Source organism: Drosophila teissieri, chromosome 3L (assembly GCF_016746235.2).
Source record: "Drosophila teissieri strain GT53w chromosome 3L, Prin_Dtei_1.1, whole genome shotgun sequence".
In the NCBI taxonomy this organism is placed as follows: Eukaryota; Metazoa; Arthropoda; class Insecta; order Diptera; family Drosophilidae; genus Drosophila; species Drosophila teissieri.
In genome coordinates, this window is record NC_053031.1 from 15091137 (window position 1) to 15107823 (window position 16687).

The 16687-nt window shown below is 41.3% G+C and overlaps 1 protein-coding gene across 2 annotated transcripts in view; it reads left to right on the forward strand.

Moving 5' to 3' along the window:
• The window catches only part of LOC122616613 (echinoderm microtubule-associated protein-like CG42247), a 40125-nt gene that overhangs the window by 7078 nt on the left and 16360 nt on the right, over window positions 1-16687 (forward strand). Inside the window, exon 1 of one of the 2 annotated variants that reach the window (XM_043792137.1) lies at window positions 16291-16412. The exons of the other annotated variant lie outside the window; for it this stretch is intronic. Coding sequence (XP_043648072.1) covers window positions 16344-16412 — 69 coding nt within the window. The 5' untranslated portion in view covers window positions 16291-16343. Of the gene's footprint in view, window positions 1-16290; window positions 16413-16687 lie in introns of those variants that run through there. 2 annotated transcript variants of the gene reach the window in all.

Below are 16687 nucleotides of genomic sequence, written 5' to 3' on the forward strand. Positions count from 1 at the left end.
CGATTTTCCATCTCATCGACTTATTGCAAACGATAATCAACATCAATCCGTATTATTCGACAACATTTATTCCTGAAGAGTCCTTGGTCAACCCTCTGAAGTCATAATTATGTGTTTACATATGTATGGACATATGTACGGGCTCGAACGCGTCTATAGCCCTAAGACGTTTTGCAATTATGGCAAAAGCTACAGCTACAGCAACAGCAACAGCAACAGCAACAGCAGTAGCAGTAGCAACGACCATAGAAACTTGGGCGTGGAGCCAAGAGATTTTGCTAACGAAGACGCCTATTAATATTACGCATTCGCCGTGTTGCATGCGCATTGGCTTGGAAAATGTGACCCAGACCGCCATTGTTGTTGGGCCTCCTGTAGTTTTCCTTCGGGCAGGACTAACAATTAGGAGCATCCAGATGCCACGGCGCAATTGGGGCTGGGATTTCGTAAGGGCATTAATAAAGCACTTTAATAAATTAGTCCAACCGAAGCACTTAAGCGTCTTATCAAATCAGAGCAGTTGCATGCCGTGGCTTAACGCACACATTCGCATGAGTGCGGTGCATAAATATGTGAATATTCATATATGTATATATATACATATATGTTTACCCGATCCTCATTGTGGTTGACATTTAAATGGCTCATTGTTGTAGTTTGCGGCCATTGCAATTGCACTAGCAATTTTAATGGCGGGGGGCGGGTCAACAGCGACCGCATGTGCGAGTTCATATGAAAATATGTAGGTGTTGAAATCGAAAAACAGCTCCGGACAATAATAACAATTATTGAAAACAATGAAACACAAATGAAAAACAATATTACCAGCCGGCCATCCTGCTGCCCGCAAACATCCATGCTCATAAACGGCCTACAATGGGTTAATTTCGTCATTGAGTTATTAAATGTGACTGCCATGTGGCTACTAAAAAAAGAGGAAATTTATTTAATAAAATAAAAAATAAATGGTGGTATTCCTTACCATTTTTATTGGATTAAATATTATGTTTGATTTTATTCCGAGCATTTCAACTATTTCGTGCAATTGTACTGGCCACCAAAATAATATCAAGCAGATACGTATTTTTATGAGCTTATTTTGAATAGGCAGATTTAACTCATTACTTTCCATATAGCTCATATGTGTGTGCATACAGATTGTTTCTACACACACTGAAAATATAATGCCATAGCTTTATTACTGGCCATTTCCCTCATCGTCCCACAATCAGGCATTAAGCCACCCACACACTGGCAATAAAAGGACATGCCGTGAGCCCTTGTCCTGCCACTCGCCCACCAGCAGAAAGGACATGCTACAGAGGACCAATACAGCGGGCAGAGCTGCATTTTTCCGTATAAACATGACAATTTAAAACGCATTACAGTGCGGCAATTAATTAAACTGTCATTGGTTTGCAAGATTCTGAATCGTTTCGCCGCGCCACAGAGTCAAAATAAATTGTATACAAAAAGCGCGCACAGGCGAACACAAATATTGCATTAAGGGCCAGGGGAATGGCGAAAGGTTCGCTGGGTTGACTGGCAACAGTAAAGCATTGCGTAAATTTATTGAATTGTAAAAAGAACATATATCAGCGTTTTTAATTGCAACGCCAGCAACAACAAGGAGACGGCGTGTTGCATAAATAGCCGAGGACAGTTTAAACTGTTGAAACTGGAAGGATTCGGAGTGTCAGTAACGGAGGCGAAACTATAAAAGTTTATCGAGTGAGCTACATAAAAAGGGTTGAACTCACTTTCCTACCCTTTTGCAAGGGGGGACATTAGAATTGGATATTTAAATCATCGGAGATACTCGCTCTTTTCCTCATTTTACCCTTATTGAAACGCCCGCAAGAGCTATCCACTTTAACGGGTCCATAAATGGTAAACGACTGTTGTTTTGTTTTCAATGAGCTGTAATAATTTCACTCGTTTTTACTACTTCCCGTGTCCATAAAACAAAATTAAAATATATTAACTTAATCAAAAGAGGAGCGAGTTGCAGAAGTTTTTGGCTGCTCGGAAGCCAATTTATGCTGGTCCAAAGCACAAGTTGCCAAGACCCAAGCCGCAAACTCCGAGAAAAACTTAGACCAGAGCCAAATGACAGTAATTAGAATTTGTTGGGATTTTTTTTCGGTTATTTGGCTATTTGTTTATTCGCTCTACGTTTGGCAACACGGACGCGGCAGTTGCCAAAAAAGCAAGTGGCCAACTGGCAGCAACTGTAATAAATGACAACAAATTCCCCGCAGCCAGGGTTTAGACGGCTTCTAAACGTTTTCTTCCCGAAAGGCGGCGGAATAAATAAATTATTTACACTCGTACACCCACATCTTTTAGAATTTTCTTGGGGTTTCGAATGCAGTCCACTGGATATAATATTTTCATAATTCTGCGACTGACGTCACTCGACTTTAAACTATGCAAAACAACTCAATTCACCGGACCGTGGTGCTGTAAAGCACTCGGCAAACATTCCTGTCGCCCTCAAAGCGCACAGAGCAATAAAACACAGGCCTCCACAAAGGGGCTATTTGGGTGGGGGTGGGGGGTGGTGTTGGAAAAGCTGGAAAAGCGGCTGGAGAATGTCTTCAAGTCGAATTGATGGCGCTGACTACGAAATCGACTTGTGTGTGCCATATTGCAAGTGAGTGTGTACTGGTGTTGTCTGTCCGTTGTGTTCCGCTAATGGTGAAAGTTGTCAAGCGGCTCAAGTGGTAAAGTGGAAGTACCAGGCTAGTGGTAACGGGGTGCGGGGTTGCGGGGTCATGGGTCCCGGGTTGAGGGGCAAACTTCCGTTGTTTTTCCCTCAGACAACAACTTTCACTTGAGAGCGCTGGCCGCCGCACAAGGGAACTAAATTGTAGTGAGTCCGATAAAAAGCAGACCAACTCGCTATTACTCGGCATCTTTTTTATAGCATACTTTGGCTCAAAAACGATGCTTCTTGAAAATGGACCTACTTCACTAATTTTTATATAGTGTTTGGTAATTCCTAAGAATATTTCTCCACCCTGTGAGGTTAAGATATAATATTATGATGTACGGATTCTTCACTTAATAAACATTAATAATAATCCTGAAAATGTTAAATATATACTAAATAAAAAGAGACTTTTAGGTCAGTTTTAATAATAACCAATTATGGTTTGATTAATTGCTTTAATTAGATTAAGGTTATCAAGATTATTTTGAAGCGAGGACAATAAGTTTATTTTTTGCAATGTCATAATTATTCTCTTTTCCATTAGTTTTTTATGCATAGAACAACATTTAATGTTTTAATTTAGAGCACGTGATTTATTAAAATTACAAACATTAAATCATCTGTTAGTTTCTGCAGTGCTTTCAAATTTAATTTAACCCACTTTTACTTTTTGATTCCAATGGGGATTAAACAGAATAACAACAGTTAGATAAAGCTCAAAATTGCAAAAGAAATTTAAAGTTTAGTACTCCAACTTTTTAATGAAATAGCTCTAGGTAAATTATTATACTATCATATAAAAACAGGCATAGTGTGGGGTTTTGCATAATCGTTGTTCTTAGCCATCCATTATTTCCGAATGAAAACTTTCCCGTTTACCTGAGAGTGAACTGCACTAGTTTCCACCTTCGCTTAAATAAGCAAAAAGTGTTTTCCACCCATTGTGTGTGGCACACGTCGTCAAACATATTGAAAACTTTTTAGAATTTGCAAACAGTTGTCCCGCGGTGCCAACCACAGTGTGTTCCCTTCGATGCAGTGAAATCAATTTGTAGGAATTTTCGAATTTTACTTTATAAAGTATTTCACTCGAAATACGAAATGGGTTACAAATTTTCTTTGTCTAGAAGTATTGTTTCTCGAAGGCAGTATGTTGAACTATAACGTACTTTTCATAAGGTGTAACATAAGAATATGTACTTGGGATATTAAATTCCTTGAAAATGCATGGAATATTTCTTCCAGTGTAAGAAGAAGAAGTAGCTAGGCGAAGAGGACGAGCCCGCTGGTCACGTCCTCGTCGTTGATGTCGTCTGAAACTTATGAGTTTTGAAATGAAAACTGGTACAAACGGAAATGCAATTGAAACGTCGCCATTGTTGTGGCCCTCTTGTTGTTGTTGTTGTAACTGTTTGTTGGTGTTCCTGGCGGTGGTGTTGTTGTTGTTGTTGCTGTTGTCGTTGTTGATGGCCTGACAAGTTGAGAGAGTGTAAGTGAGTCTTTGTGGAAAGCGCCTGTGTGAGTGAGTGACGGTCGTATGAAGTTTTTGCGCTAAGCTATTTGGAAATGCCATTAGACCATGTCACACATACAGGCGCAGTGTGACAAGACGCTGCTGCTTCTTCGTCTACGTCAGCCATCTCCTTGCCACTTTCCTACCCTGCCCCACGGATTTTCCGTCCCCTTCCCTGGATTTTCCGACCCCCTCGGCTTATGTTTATGTATGCGGTGCAATATTTTGCGTCATATTGTTTGCTGTGGCCTGCGGTTTTGGAAAACGCGCCTGACCAAACTTTTCAGCACGACTGTAGGCACAGTTTGGTGTCTAGCAGCGACTAATGCGGTTACATGGAAAACTCTGCGGCCGAAGGACCTCTTTTGAAAGGACTCTGCCCACGCGCTCGAAGTCGTTCAGCCAGCGATTTAATTTCCGAAAATATTTCCTTGACTCGGCGGCTGACGCAGTTGTGCAAATTCATATTTAACATTTGTTGTGCAAGTGACATTAATTATATCAACTGTGATAAATGCTTTTTTATACGGACGTATTATTCAAATTACGGCCGAAAATAAATATAGCATAAATAAGCGGCGAGAAAACCTTGGCGCATAAATCAAGGCGCAAATTGTCACGTGCTCTAAATTCATTTGTTTCCCAATTCGAGTCAAGGCGTGTGGCAGTATAGCCAAAAAAAGAAATACTGTCCAAAACTAGGCTAAGTAGTTCGAGTGAGAGTGTGTGCGTAATACGGCGCCCGCCTTTGTATGCGTGTGCGTGTTGGTGTAATTGGCATTGTACGTGTAATCGCAATCAACATCGATGTACGCCGAATCGACCACAACGGAGATGACCGCTTATCCGCAGAGGGAGCCGCCGGAGAAGGCGACTCTACGTGATTTCTGGGCCAAGGAGTCGGCTGTGAATGCATTCCTGCAGACCTCACATGTAAATATACACTTCGAATCACTTGCCTCGCATATCGATTGTTGATCGAGGGGCAATCGTTGGGAGTGGGGATGCTATTATACTGCGTAATCAAAAGTGTCAACATTTTCTCTTGGCTTCCCCAAAAGCAATCTAAAACCGAATGGCGTACACGCAATGCAGAAAGTACACCGATCAGCAAAGTAGAGAAACTATGAAGCTGAGACAATGAAAGTACTTCCTAGTATGCTTTATATTGATTTTAATCCTTTTTGGATACTTGAATGATAAATCATATGTGTTTTATATTATTTATAACACAGAGAAATAGTTTACAAAAAATGTTAGTACTTGTTAGCAACTCTTTTCTTTATATTTTGTTAGATTTTATATACTGCTTACTCAAAAATATTTTATTCAATAACTCCACAGAATTGTTTCATAGTTTATAAATAGTTATAGTTTATAGTTAATAAATGCCATTAATTTCTTAATATTTGTACTGAAAGCTAATTTCCCCTTATTATAATTAAAAACAATTTTAATATGTCCATGTATGAATACATTAAAAGTATATTTCGGCTTGCAATCGCCTTGGGTGCATGAAATTTGAGGGCTGGCCACAAAACGCTGTTAACAAGTGCCTGCGAAACGATTGCAAATTTCTTGGCATAGCTTCTGTCATGGTGTCTCTGCTGTGGCACTTCTCTTGCATTTTAAGTGCACTGATTAAGTGCATAAGTGATTTAAATGCTGGGGGAATTTTCATCTAAAGTCATAAATTGAATATGTTTCAACTTTCGGCTTTGCCGAGTTGCCGGGATTCAGTTACACTTCGAATGGAGCGGGCCCGTTTGCCTTTGTTGCCCAGCTGGGCGTGGCTGTGCTGGAATTGCTTAAAATTTTGCTGGCGCACTCAAAAAGTTTTTAGTTATAATTTATCAGATTTTCGAGCTCAGACATTTTACAACAATTATGCATAGTTATGCGCATTGCCACAGATAGTTTCCTTTTCCCATTTCGATTGCACGTGTGTGCGTGTGGTTGAGTGCGTATACGTAATATCTGAAGAGATGAAGAGAAGGCCATCACAGTTCACAGTTTCACAGATTCACAAATTCTGTGTGCACTTGCCATCGACTGACAGCATTTTAGTTTCAAGATTGCGCAAATGACTCTGTGGCATATAAATGAATTCAAGAAATCCGCATTTTTATGCTCTGTGAATTGACAAGTTCCGCTTACATCATGGTGATGCCAGGTGATCCGTTCCCGTGAGCAACAGGAGACCTCTGTACGGTTCGGTTCGGTTAACAAATTTGCATTTACAACTTTTGCCAGCTAATAAAAATTTCATATTCATCTTATGCCCGAGCCGAAAGCTGACAATGAAACTGAAGCCGAAAAGAGGCAAAAAGAAGCGAACCGGAAGCGGATACGGAGCGGGGAAAACGGAAGTCAAATAATTCCGACACGTATGTCCACGCCACTTTGAAGGAGTGGAGCGCATACAAAACGAAAGAAAGAAATATGACTCCGTACGGAATATTTATGCGAGAACTCCTCCACACACACAGAGACACTCATACGAATATACACGCCCTCGTATGCCACACAGATACAGATACACAGCTACGCACACTGTGACACAATTCCAAGGCAAAATATTCGAAACTTTGCATATGCATGATGGCGGCGGGTGGAGCGGAGTAGCGAAGGATCGGTGCCATAGTGTGGCGCATTACATTTGTAAAATCTGGCACACGAATGCAATAAATCACAACACAGCACAAAATACCCCACCAATACCACCGCAACAGCACACTCACACACACACAGGGACACACACACACACAGATACGCATGCATACAATGGCATTATTATTAGTAATGCAGCCCGCTCTCGGAACCTAAGAACTCGGGGAAATTATTAGGGTCACATGTGTAAAAGGATATTTCCTTATTAACTCAAACACACGCTGGCATTAAATGAAATATGCTGCTGGCATTTTGCCCGGCACAAAATTATTATTATGGCGTCTAATAATGAGGCAAAAAGTGTCAAATTTGCATGCAAAATATGTCTAGATGGCATTTACCATACTCCATCTCTGTATATTATTTTCGATGCCATGCAATTGCTCCAAATTAATTGCAGGGCATGTGGTGTTGCAAAAATGGCACGCCAGACCAAACGAAGCACCCAAAATGCACAAGGACAAACGGTCCTTGAACAGTAATGATTGCTGTTGAGTGAAAGTGCTAAACGTTAAATTGAAAGATTGCTTAAAGGGAGTTTCAAAGTGCATAACTATTTATGTTTTTTTAGATAGTGTTTTTTTAGGAATTATTGGTTTAAGGTTATGAAGAGCAGTGGAGTAAAATGTAATTATTAAGTTAATCAAACAATAATCATATAAAATATATATATATAAATAAATAAAATAAACGAATTTTAGACTTGGCGATTTAGGTATACTTTAAAAGCTTTGATTTATTAAAAAACAATTTTTATAAAAATTTTTTATATGCAAGGAGTAGGCAGATTCAACGCACTTGTTTAATTAGATGACTTCTGTGAAGGTTTTTTCTGGAATTTCTCTTGGAATGTCAGATTTCTACAGCTCTTATTTGTAGATGCGGTTGCAGCCGTTCATGCTAATCTAACACGACTGTCTGCACTTCGCACTCAGTCCTAATTCCTGATTCCAAACTGGAGCAGTCAGAGCAAACTCTTTGGGCTGGCACATAAAACTCAAACTAAGTAGGGTATAAATATTTGCAATGCAAAATGCTGACTCGACCTAAACGAATGAGATGGGCTGAATGCGTAAGAAGAAGTCGGAAGGACGAAGGACCCCTGAGAGTTGTGAAATCTGGTGTGTGGAATGGTGGCAGGATGGCTGGATGCGAGGGTACCAATAGGCACTAGTGAGGGTATCTGGCACTGCACTCTCGTGGAGGGCAGATGCAACAGGGAACTGCCACTCACACACACATACGCACCGCAGACAGATACACGCGCACGCACACCATGACAATGGCATAATATATTGGTGTCTAAAGCAGACAGGACGAAATGGCCGACTTGAGCAGAAGTGGGAGTGGTGTGGCGAGCCAACTTGGCAGCACTTTCCAGATGCGTTGCACTGCGAAAAATTCTAGTCAAGAGAAAACGTTCTCAGATACTTGTTACCAAGCTAAATGGATTTGATACTTCTTTGGAAATAACCATAGAAAATGACTACCTTCTTAACTTTCTAGCTTCTATAGTTCCCAAAACTGAGGATGATATTTTTACCACTAACAATTGCATTTCACTGCATGTTATTATTTACACACCCACCAATTTGCTGCAGAAATTCTCACTGTGTACACTTCGCAGTTCGAGTTACACTTACCATACGTGTTACTGTACGGGTGAGTCGTGTAAAATGGGAAATGCGAGATGGAAAGGCGGTATGTGTTAGCTGCCCCCGTTAGTTGCTAGTTGCATGTTGAAATGTCGTCTGTCAGACATGATGAAAATAATGGAGCAGAAAATGTCACTGGCTATGCTAAGGACACATGTGATATGCATGTGGGTGTGGGAGGACCACACCCTGCACTGAAATAAACCACCCACCCACCCACGCAGCCTCACCATATCTGTGACCATGTCCAATCCGCCCACTTATCCACCCACCAAACACCAAATACCCACTAGCCCAAAGGCCCACCCATCACCTTCACTATGGCGAAACGTCAAGGCTGGCCGTTGCTTTTGGCATGATGATTTACTAAGGCTGACATTCCAGCGCGTTTCGGTAGCGCTCATTAACGTCTCCCGCTCTCCGGCACGCAAATGCAATTACGGATACCATACCATACCATACCGTATACACACCTCACCTAAGCCACCCACATCCCAGCCAACCCACACCGCCCACTCATTCCCGCCCACTTGGCAACACCACAATAGAAAATATATATTCAGCGTTCATCAACAATTTGTCAGCGAGTGGCAACAGAAAAGAAACATTTTCTTGTATTGTAAGTCGAAGCAATTTGCATAACGTTTAACGGTCTGCGGAAAAATAACAAAATATGCCAGGCAAGTAATTAAATTCAAATCAGTTTTGTGCTCCTGTGCAAAGGTATTTCCACCGGGATACACCCCCTTCGCCTCCCCCTCCGCCACCGATAGCCGCATTAAGTGGTCGTGGTCGGGGGTGGAAAAACCGCTGCGTTGTCCAGATGATTGAAAAATTTATGGGTTGCAGTCTGGCAAGTGACATTTATATTAATTTATTGACAGTGCGTGACTTCGGTGGCGAAGAACACACATGTCTCAGGATATTGAATATTTATCTGATGGAATAAGAAAAGCCACTCACTTCTTCTTGTACTTGCTGAAAAAGTAACAGTGGAATCAATTATGCATGCGAGCCACTCGAAAGTTTCTAATAACTTTTTATAATTTTAAATTAAAATTTTAAATCATGAAACCGGTTTTAACATCTTAATAGCTGGTCAGTTTGTTTGGTAAGAATTTAATTTAATTTTTTCGTAGGACTTGGTAATACTGTTGCACACTCAAGCCAAATTGAATATATTGTCAATATATAACTTTTATTTTTAGATATTGCAAGCAAATATCACATGGCATGCTTGTAGTACACAAACTTATAGTAATTCATATATTTGGTGCTGTGTAAGCACACCAACTACATCCTTGAAAGGTTATTGCCTTCCGCCAAGGGGATTGTAAATTAAAGTCGAGAAAGGGGTCGCCAAGCCTTGGCAAGAACGGCTACCAAAGCACGTGCCATAATCATTAACAAAAACTTGTCAAATGCAATAAATCTTTATGCATTTTTTTGTCCAACTAAAGTTGACCTCCATTAAAAAGCGAGAGGTTAGGGACAAGCCAAGCCAAACCAAACGAAACCAAACCAAAAAGGAGTCTAAGCCGAGCTGAGCTGACGTGGCCATTAATAAACCGCGCACATGTAGGAAATAATTAAAATTATACCACTCCCCTTCCCCTTGGCAGACGCACAAACAAACATTTTATAAATCATAAAAAATTATGTATTATATGCGGGTGTGCTGGGAGCAAATAAAAAACAAAAAAAAGCCCGGGAACGTACAAAAGGGGTTACCGAACAATGGCGGGAAGAAATTTCTTCCTTCTTGAAATCGGATGGGGGCTTCAAGCAGAGGCTCGTTTCATGCATGGGAATAATTAAGCTATAAACCTCGACCTCTTTTCCTCAGGCTCAGGCTCAAGCCGCTTTACTTGTGAGCTTGAAATATTTACACCTAAAACAAATAATAAATGCCTAACAAATTATTTATGCACGAATACTCACTCGTCGCTGAAAATGGCGACGATAAGTCAGCCCCGGCTGGCCAACTTCCGCTGGAGAAGAATGGGAAGGGGGCGGAAAACCTATATAAGCCCATATACATCATGACCTAACCTTGTCCATAATGTTTACTAATAATAATCCGCCCGTGGCCCGTGGCAGCCGAGGAATCCGAACGAGAAAACACAATAAAAATAATAAGGACTTGTAGGAGTCGATGGCAGCTAAAAAATTCCAGCCAAGCAAGCAGTAGAATGCCAGGCCAAACTATTTAAATCAAAAACTTCTCAACGTCCAGCATCGGGAAAAGAGCAGTGGAATTTCCACAGAGCGAGGGAAAAGCCAAGGCAAGTATATGTATGTATGTATGTCGGCATGTCGGTACATATATATCTACTTTGCTGAAAAAATTATGCAAAAGGCAAAGGAAACAAAGCCAAAGGAAAATGGGCGATGGCAGGGCGGCGCTAAAAGGAAATTGCGAGTATTATTACGACTTTTATTAATTTTACCGTCGTCCAACCCGAAACCACCGCCGTGGCACACTTTGTACCATTTTGCGTTTAGCGTTTTTGGCCAAGTTCGGTTTTGGCCAACTTTAGTTTCGGCCGTGTCCAGTTCAAGTTCCTCACTAAACAACTTTGCACGCATCGCATCGCAACGTTTCGAATCGGCCAACTTTCGCGGACAGTATTTTTTGTCGTGCGCGTTTCCTCGGAAAACGGAGAACGGAGACCTCGAGAAGGATTTTCCTTTCGCTGATTTATGTATGAGCGGCGGGGAAAACTTTAAATTGTGTGCAGTGTGGCAGTAATCATTCTTGCGACGTCCAAAAATCGGTAAACTTTTATTAACAACTTGAGCCCCGAAATGCAGGCGGATCTGGAGGTGGAGATAGTGGTGGATCCCAGTGCAGTGCAGACATGGCCGCAACAATGGAAATTGAAAACATGGCCCCCAGTGGTGTGGACCCACTAGCAATTCCCAACAAACACAGAAAAACGTACTTACGGGAAAATTCGGGCTGGGAAAAAATGCAGGCGATGTCATCGCATGGCCAAAATGTGAATTATTCTGGCCGTTCTTGTGGCTTTTATGAAAATATTTCGAATTTCCATAAACTGAACAGAACGGCAATGAAAATGGCAGCTACGCATTTGCGTGGTATTACCACCGCTTTCGAAGTACAGTGAAGCCAACCAAGCATGAGAAATAAATAATTAAGTTCAAATAACTAACCAAGTTTTAGACAAGTTTTAGTTGTGATTTGCTTATTATGTTTTTAAAATAATACAATTTTGATGATCAAATTATAAACACATTTTCCAAAGGTTTTATTATTAGAAGCTAGAAGAATCGGAAAATAAGAGCTCTTTTTCCAAGTAATAAACCAAATTAAAAAAATTTAGCAAATTGCTAAGCTCAGATTATAGTTATATAGAGGTCATGTCAAGCAATCTTGGCAATCGAATGTCTTCAATAAGACATCATTTATCCGATTGTACCGACTACTCATAAAAGTTGAAAAGGTTGTTTTCCTGACCTTGCACCACTGTTCACGGGAATCAAACTTCACCGCAAATGTGCACCTCTATAGCACCGTCCGCAAATATGGCAGTCGTTAAACTTGAACAAACTTTTCCCACTCTGGCCACAAGTCAAATAGAGTGAGCAATCGAGTTTCCACTTAAAAGTTGTGTGCGCAGTCAATCACATTTGTGCCACTGTCCAAACAATCACTGAATGACCGTCGCACAATGGCTGTAAATTGCAGTTTCATATGCCACCGATCCCACTATCCCGCTATCCCGCCATCCCATCAACCGAACTTGTATCTATGTATCTATGTATCTATCAATTTCGGCGAGTTTTCATTTTCATTTTCGGTTCATTGTCCACGTTGAACACGCTTTTGTTATTGTTTTATGCCAGAGAATGGCCATCAAATGTATCTGTACGAGTATCTAAGTCCCAGTGTGCGTGTCTGTGTTTATCCGTTCGGAGCACAACAGTAACAGAATGTCCTGTGGGTGGGTGGCTTGGGTTGTATTTATTTTCATAGCCATGTTTGTGACACAATTGATTGGAAAAACATAAACATTGGATCGCAGTGAGGGTGTGTTTGTGTTTTGAGTGAGTGTGTGTGTGTGTGTGTGCGTCTCTAATACGTGTCCAAGTTGAGTTGATTGTCATGTCAAATTTGCGGTGCGAGGGGGGCTAGATTAGAAAATTCTATTTATATCAAGTGCGTTGGCAACAGGAGCAGCTCATTCTCACCTGCCGTCTGGCAATTGATGACTGCCGGCTGGCAAGCGGAGCAAAATCAATTTAATTCAATTAAAGTCAAAGCAAGCCAACAGAACTAAGACGATTTATTTCGACACGCTCCGAGAAACGAAAGGCAACAAGCACAAATGGCCAAAAAGGTCGAGCTAACAAAATTAATCTTGACGCTAACCTTCAAGATAAATGAGAGGTAAACTGAGCTGGCATTAAAGACTGAGTTTATGCTATGAATTTTGAAATATAAATGGCAAATGAAGAATAAACATGCTCTGCTGATATGTTTAGCAATGCGTGAATTTTTAGCTGCAATAAAAATGTGAAAACTAGCCATATAGTTATCGTTGTATTCAAATAATGCTTGCCATGCAAATTATTAGCGAAATGTAATTGTTAGTGGATTACATTGGTTATTGTTTTCAATAAAAGTCCCTCTATAATTAAATGAATAAGTTAAATATCTTAAATATGGTAAATTTCCAAAGTTAGCAATAACACACTGATTACTGCTTTCACGAATTTGTATTCGCATAAACACTTTGTAGCAAGCAACAGCGTGGCAACACCCATACGCCCTGTGGTTCATCCCCATAAGTAGGCAACACATAATTGCGGTGTCGCATATTCAGCATTTTGCGAGCCGAGCCTCCGAGTTTTTCCCCAAAACTTGTTTGAACAACCGCATTAAATGCCGGGCCAAGTGACAATGCCAGACAAACACCCACAAAGCAAACAAAAGAGCATAAAATTATTAATGAGCAGCCCGAAATCCGAAACCCCAAACCCATTTTTGTCCGATTCATTTGTGCAGCTGTCGTGGCCGCAAACAAATATGGCAACGAATCTGACCGCAGGCAGAAATCGCAATCGCAATCACAATATGCAAGCTAATAAGCAGGATTTTTTCTTCTGGTGCATGCTAATTATTTTCATAATTTCCCAACTGAAAACCGAGCGACTGAGCCGAGCAATGGGCAATAACTGGCCTGAAGGATAGCCAAGTATTTCATGCATTTTCATTCACTAGCCAAACGAAGAGAGAGGAAAACGTTGGACAAAATGGAAAAAGGCTGCGTAGACGTAGACGAAGTATTAGCCGTAGGCCCCCATATCAAAGGCAAATACTGGTGCAATCGGAGCACCATATAAGAAAATAGAGAGAGAGGAAAGTGTGAGTGTCAGAGAGCTCACAGAAGAAGCACGCGCTACTTGCTAGCTGGGGAAATTCAAATACAACCGACATGGTAATAAATATCCATATAAGCCACTTCAAAGTGAAAAGCAATAAGCTAAACTACCACATCAAGTTGCCCAAGAACGGACCTCAATTTACCCCCTGCCTCTCCGCCCCGCCACCAATCCGCACCTGCCGCAAAACTATACATCAACATAAATCCAAAAGCAGGCCAACACCAATACCAATAGCACCACCAAACCCAATACAAACAGCAATCCTAGCAAACACCAATGCGAATGCGAATGCGAGTTTGAGTGTGAGTGTGAATGTGAATGTGAGTGCCGAAGGCGAAGAGCGAAAGTGGCCGTCTCAGAGGGCAAAGGCAGAGGAAAACGAAAAAGAACACAACACAGTGGAAAACAAAGCAAATGCGAGGAAAAGCGGGGAAAACCCAAGCACGCTCCACTTCTGCCTCTTCCACCAAAGCGCTTTCCTTTGAGACTCCTTCGCCAGTGAAAGTTATACGGCTCTTTTGGCACGCACACAAACACTCCGCAAGGGATATTTTTGTGGATGTGGGCATGCATACTTCATTTCGTGATTTATCCAGCCAAGTTGACCGATTTTCTGAACTATAACCAGATCGAATTGGAGAAGATTTGTTTATTTGGGGCTACTGGTGATTAGTTTCGGATAATACGCCCATGAATATTGTTCGATTGAATTCGGGATACGTATCAAGACAACAACTTTTTCTTATAAGTTATTATGAGCCATTAAATTTTAATGAAAATCGTAGTATAAATAAATATAATTATTGAAATAAATATAATGATTAAATATAATTAATGAAAAGAATAATAAAACAAGTTATTAAGCTATCAAAGTCAAAATAATTACACCTAAAAATCACTAACCAATTATATAGTTATATTATTTATAATATTGATCCTGTTGCAAAGAGTACTTAATAAATGCATTCAACACCAGATGACAAGTAGTCCAGAAACTACTACGACATTGCACAAGCCAGTCTTGTGATGCTATTATCCATACATTATAATAAATCAAATTTTAAAATTAGTTTTCTTACATTAAGCCGAGAACTTTGGAGCAAACTGTGTGCAAATTGAATTAATTAGTTGTGAGATAGCACTCACAAGTGCTGTAAATGACTATTAGGACAATAATCTGCCCAAGTAGGCAGTTCAACTTCATTGCACACGAACTAGTTCCTCAAGTGCGATAATCCGCCGCATCTCTGCTCGACAAGGTGAGGATGCCTACTCCATCGATGCACATCCAATATGGGCCTGGCTATAACTCGCGTATTGGCCCACGGCCTAAGCGTTGGCCAATAGCTCATGCAGCAAATGTTTCTCTTAAGGCAAACAAATCAGCAGTACACAGACGGGAACAGGACTCGCTGGCAAACACAAATACCACGCCAGATGCATGTGTGTGTGTGTGTGTGTGCATTCCGTGGGATTTTTGGCGCGCAATTTCAGTGACGCCTTGTTGATTCACAACAGCAGCGCCCCCATGCGGCGAGTGGCGGTAGCAGCGGCACACATACTCGTACACTGTGGCAAAATTGGGGTGGCAAGGGAGAGAAGGCTTAGAAGGGTGATGGCGGCTAATGGCCGCGAAGTTTTCGAGATTGACGGCCCTGATTTGGCCAAACAATAAATAAATACAAGTATACAAGAAATATGAGCACAGGTGGCCACGAGCATGTGTGAGTGACTGAGTGAGTGAGTGAGTGTGACGAGTGCGCTGAGTACGCTGAGTACACTTCATGCCCGAATGCGCCAAAAGTGGAAACTCAGGTGCTGAGTTGCCAATTTGAATATTCTTTATGTACACGCTATATAGTAGAAGTTTTATGGCTGTGTGCGTGGTCACTCCGCCGACTGAGGACAGCGTAACGTATACGCCACGTATAAGCCACGTATAACGTATACGTACCGTTGCCGCCGCCTTTCATTTTTAGTTGATTCTTTCATTCAGTTGCTCAGCGAACGCCAACGAAACCAAAACGAAATGTGAACCCGGTGCAGCCAATAATTATAGCCATAGAATCTCCATCTCTCTAGGACGCCGCTGAGCTCCGCATAAATCAACCTTAGCGAATTAACTAATTTAAAGTGCAATTAAATGTAAATGATTTCAATTAACTCATTTGCGCGCAGAAAATTACATTTATTTTGCACTCGCCGCTTTTTGCTACGACTATACTGCGAGTTACTGCGCGGACTTAATGCTGTGCGGCGGATAAAACTGCAACTGAATTAAAAGTGCCTCGAACACTCTACAAACACACGCACACCCACGCGCAAAACCCGCACACGGGAATAGGAAAACGAGAACGGGAAAGAAACTTTCGCTTAAATGTACATCGACGAGGATAGCGAGGAAAGTTCGCCCTTTGTGATGCTCACATCCCCCACGAAGTCTTGGGTCAGTTCAGTCCGCACAATGTACACAAAGAGACCGGACTCTGCAGTCCTGTAGTCCCGTAGTCCAGAGAACAGAGTACAGAGTCCGGTGTCCGGCACATCACACATCTCCGGGCTCCCAGTGCCCCACACACACACATCTCTTAATTTCACATTTCATTTTTTTTGCCTTCGAGAGAGAAATTGAGGAGCAGGACACTGCGCGGCTGGGTGGTTGGGCGGTTGGGCGGTTGAAAAAGTTGGCAAAAAGTTTAAATGACTTTTGTTGTTTTTCTA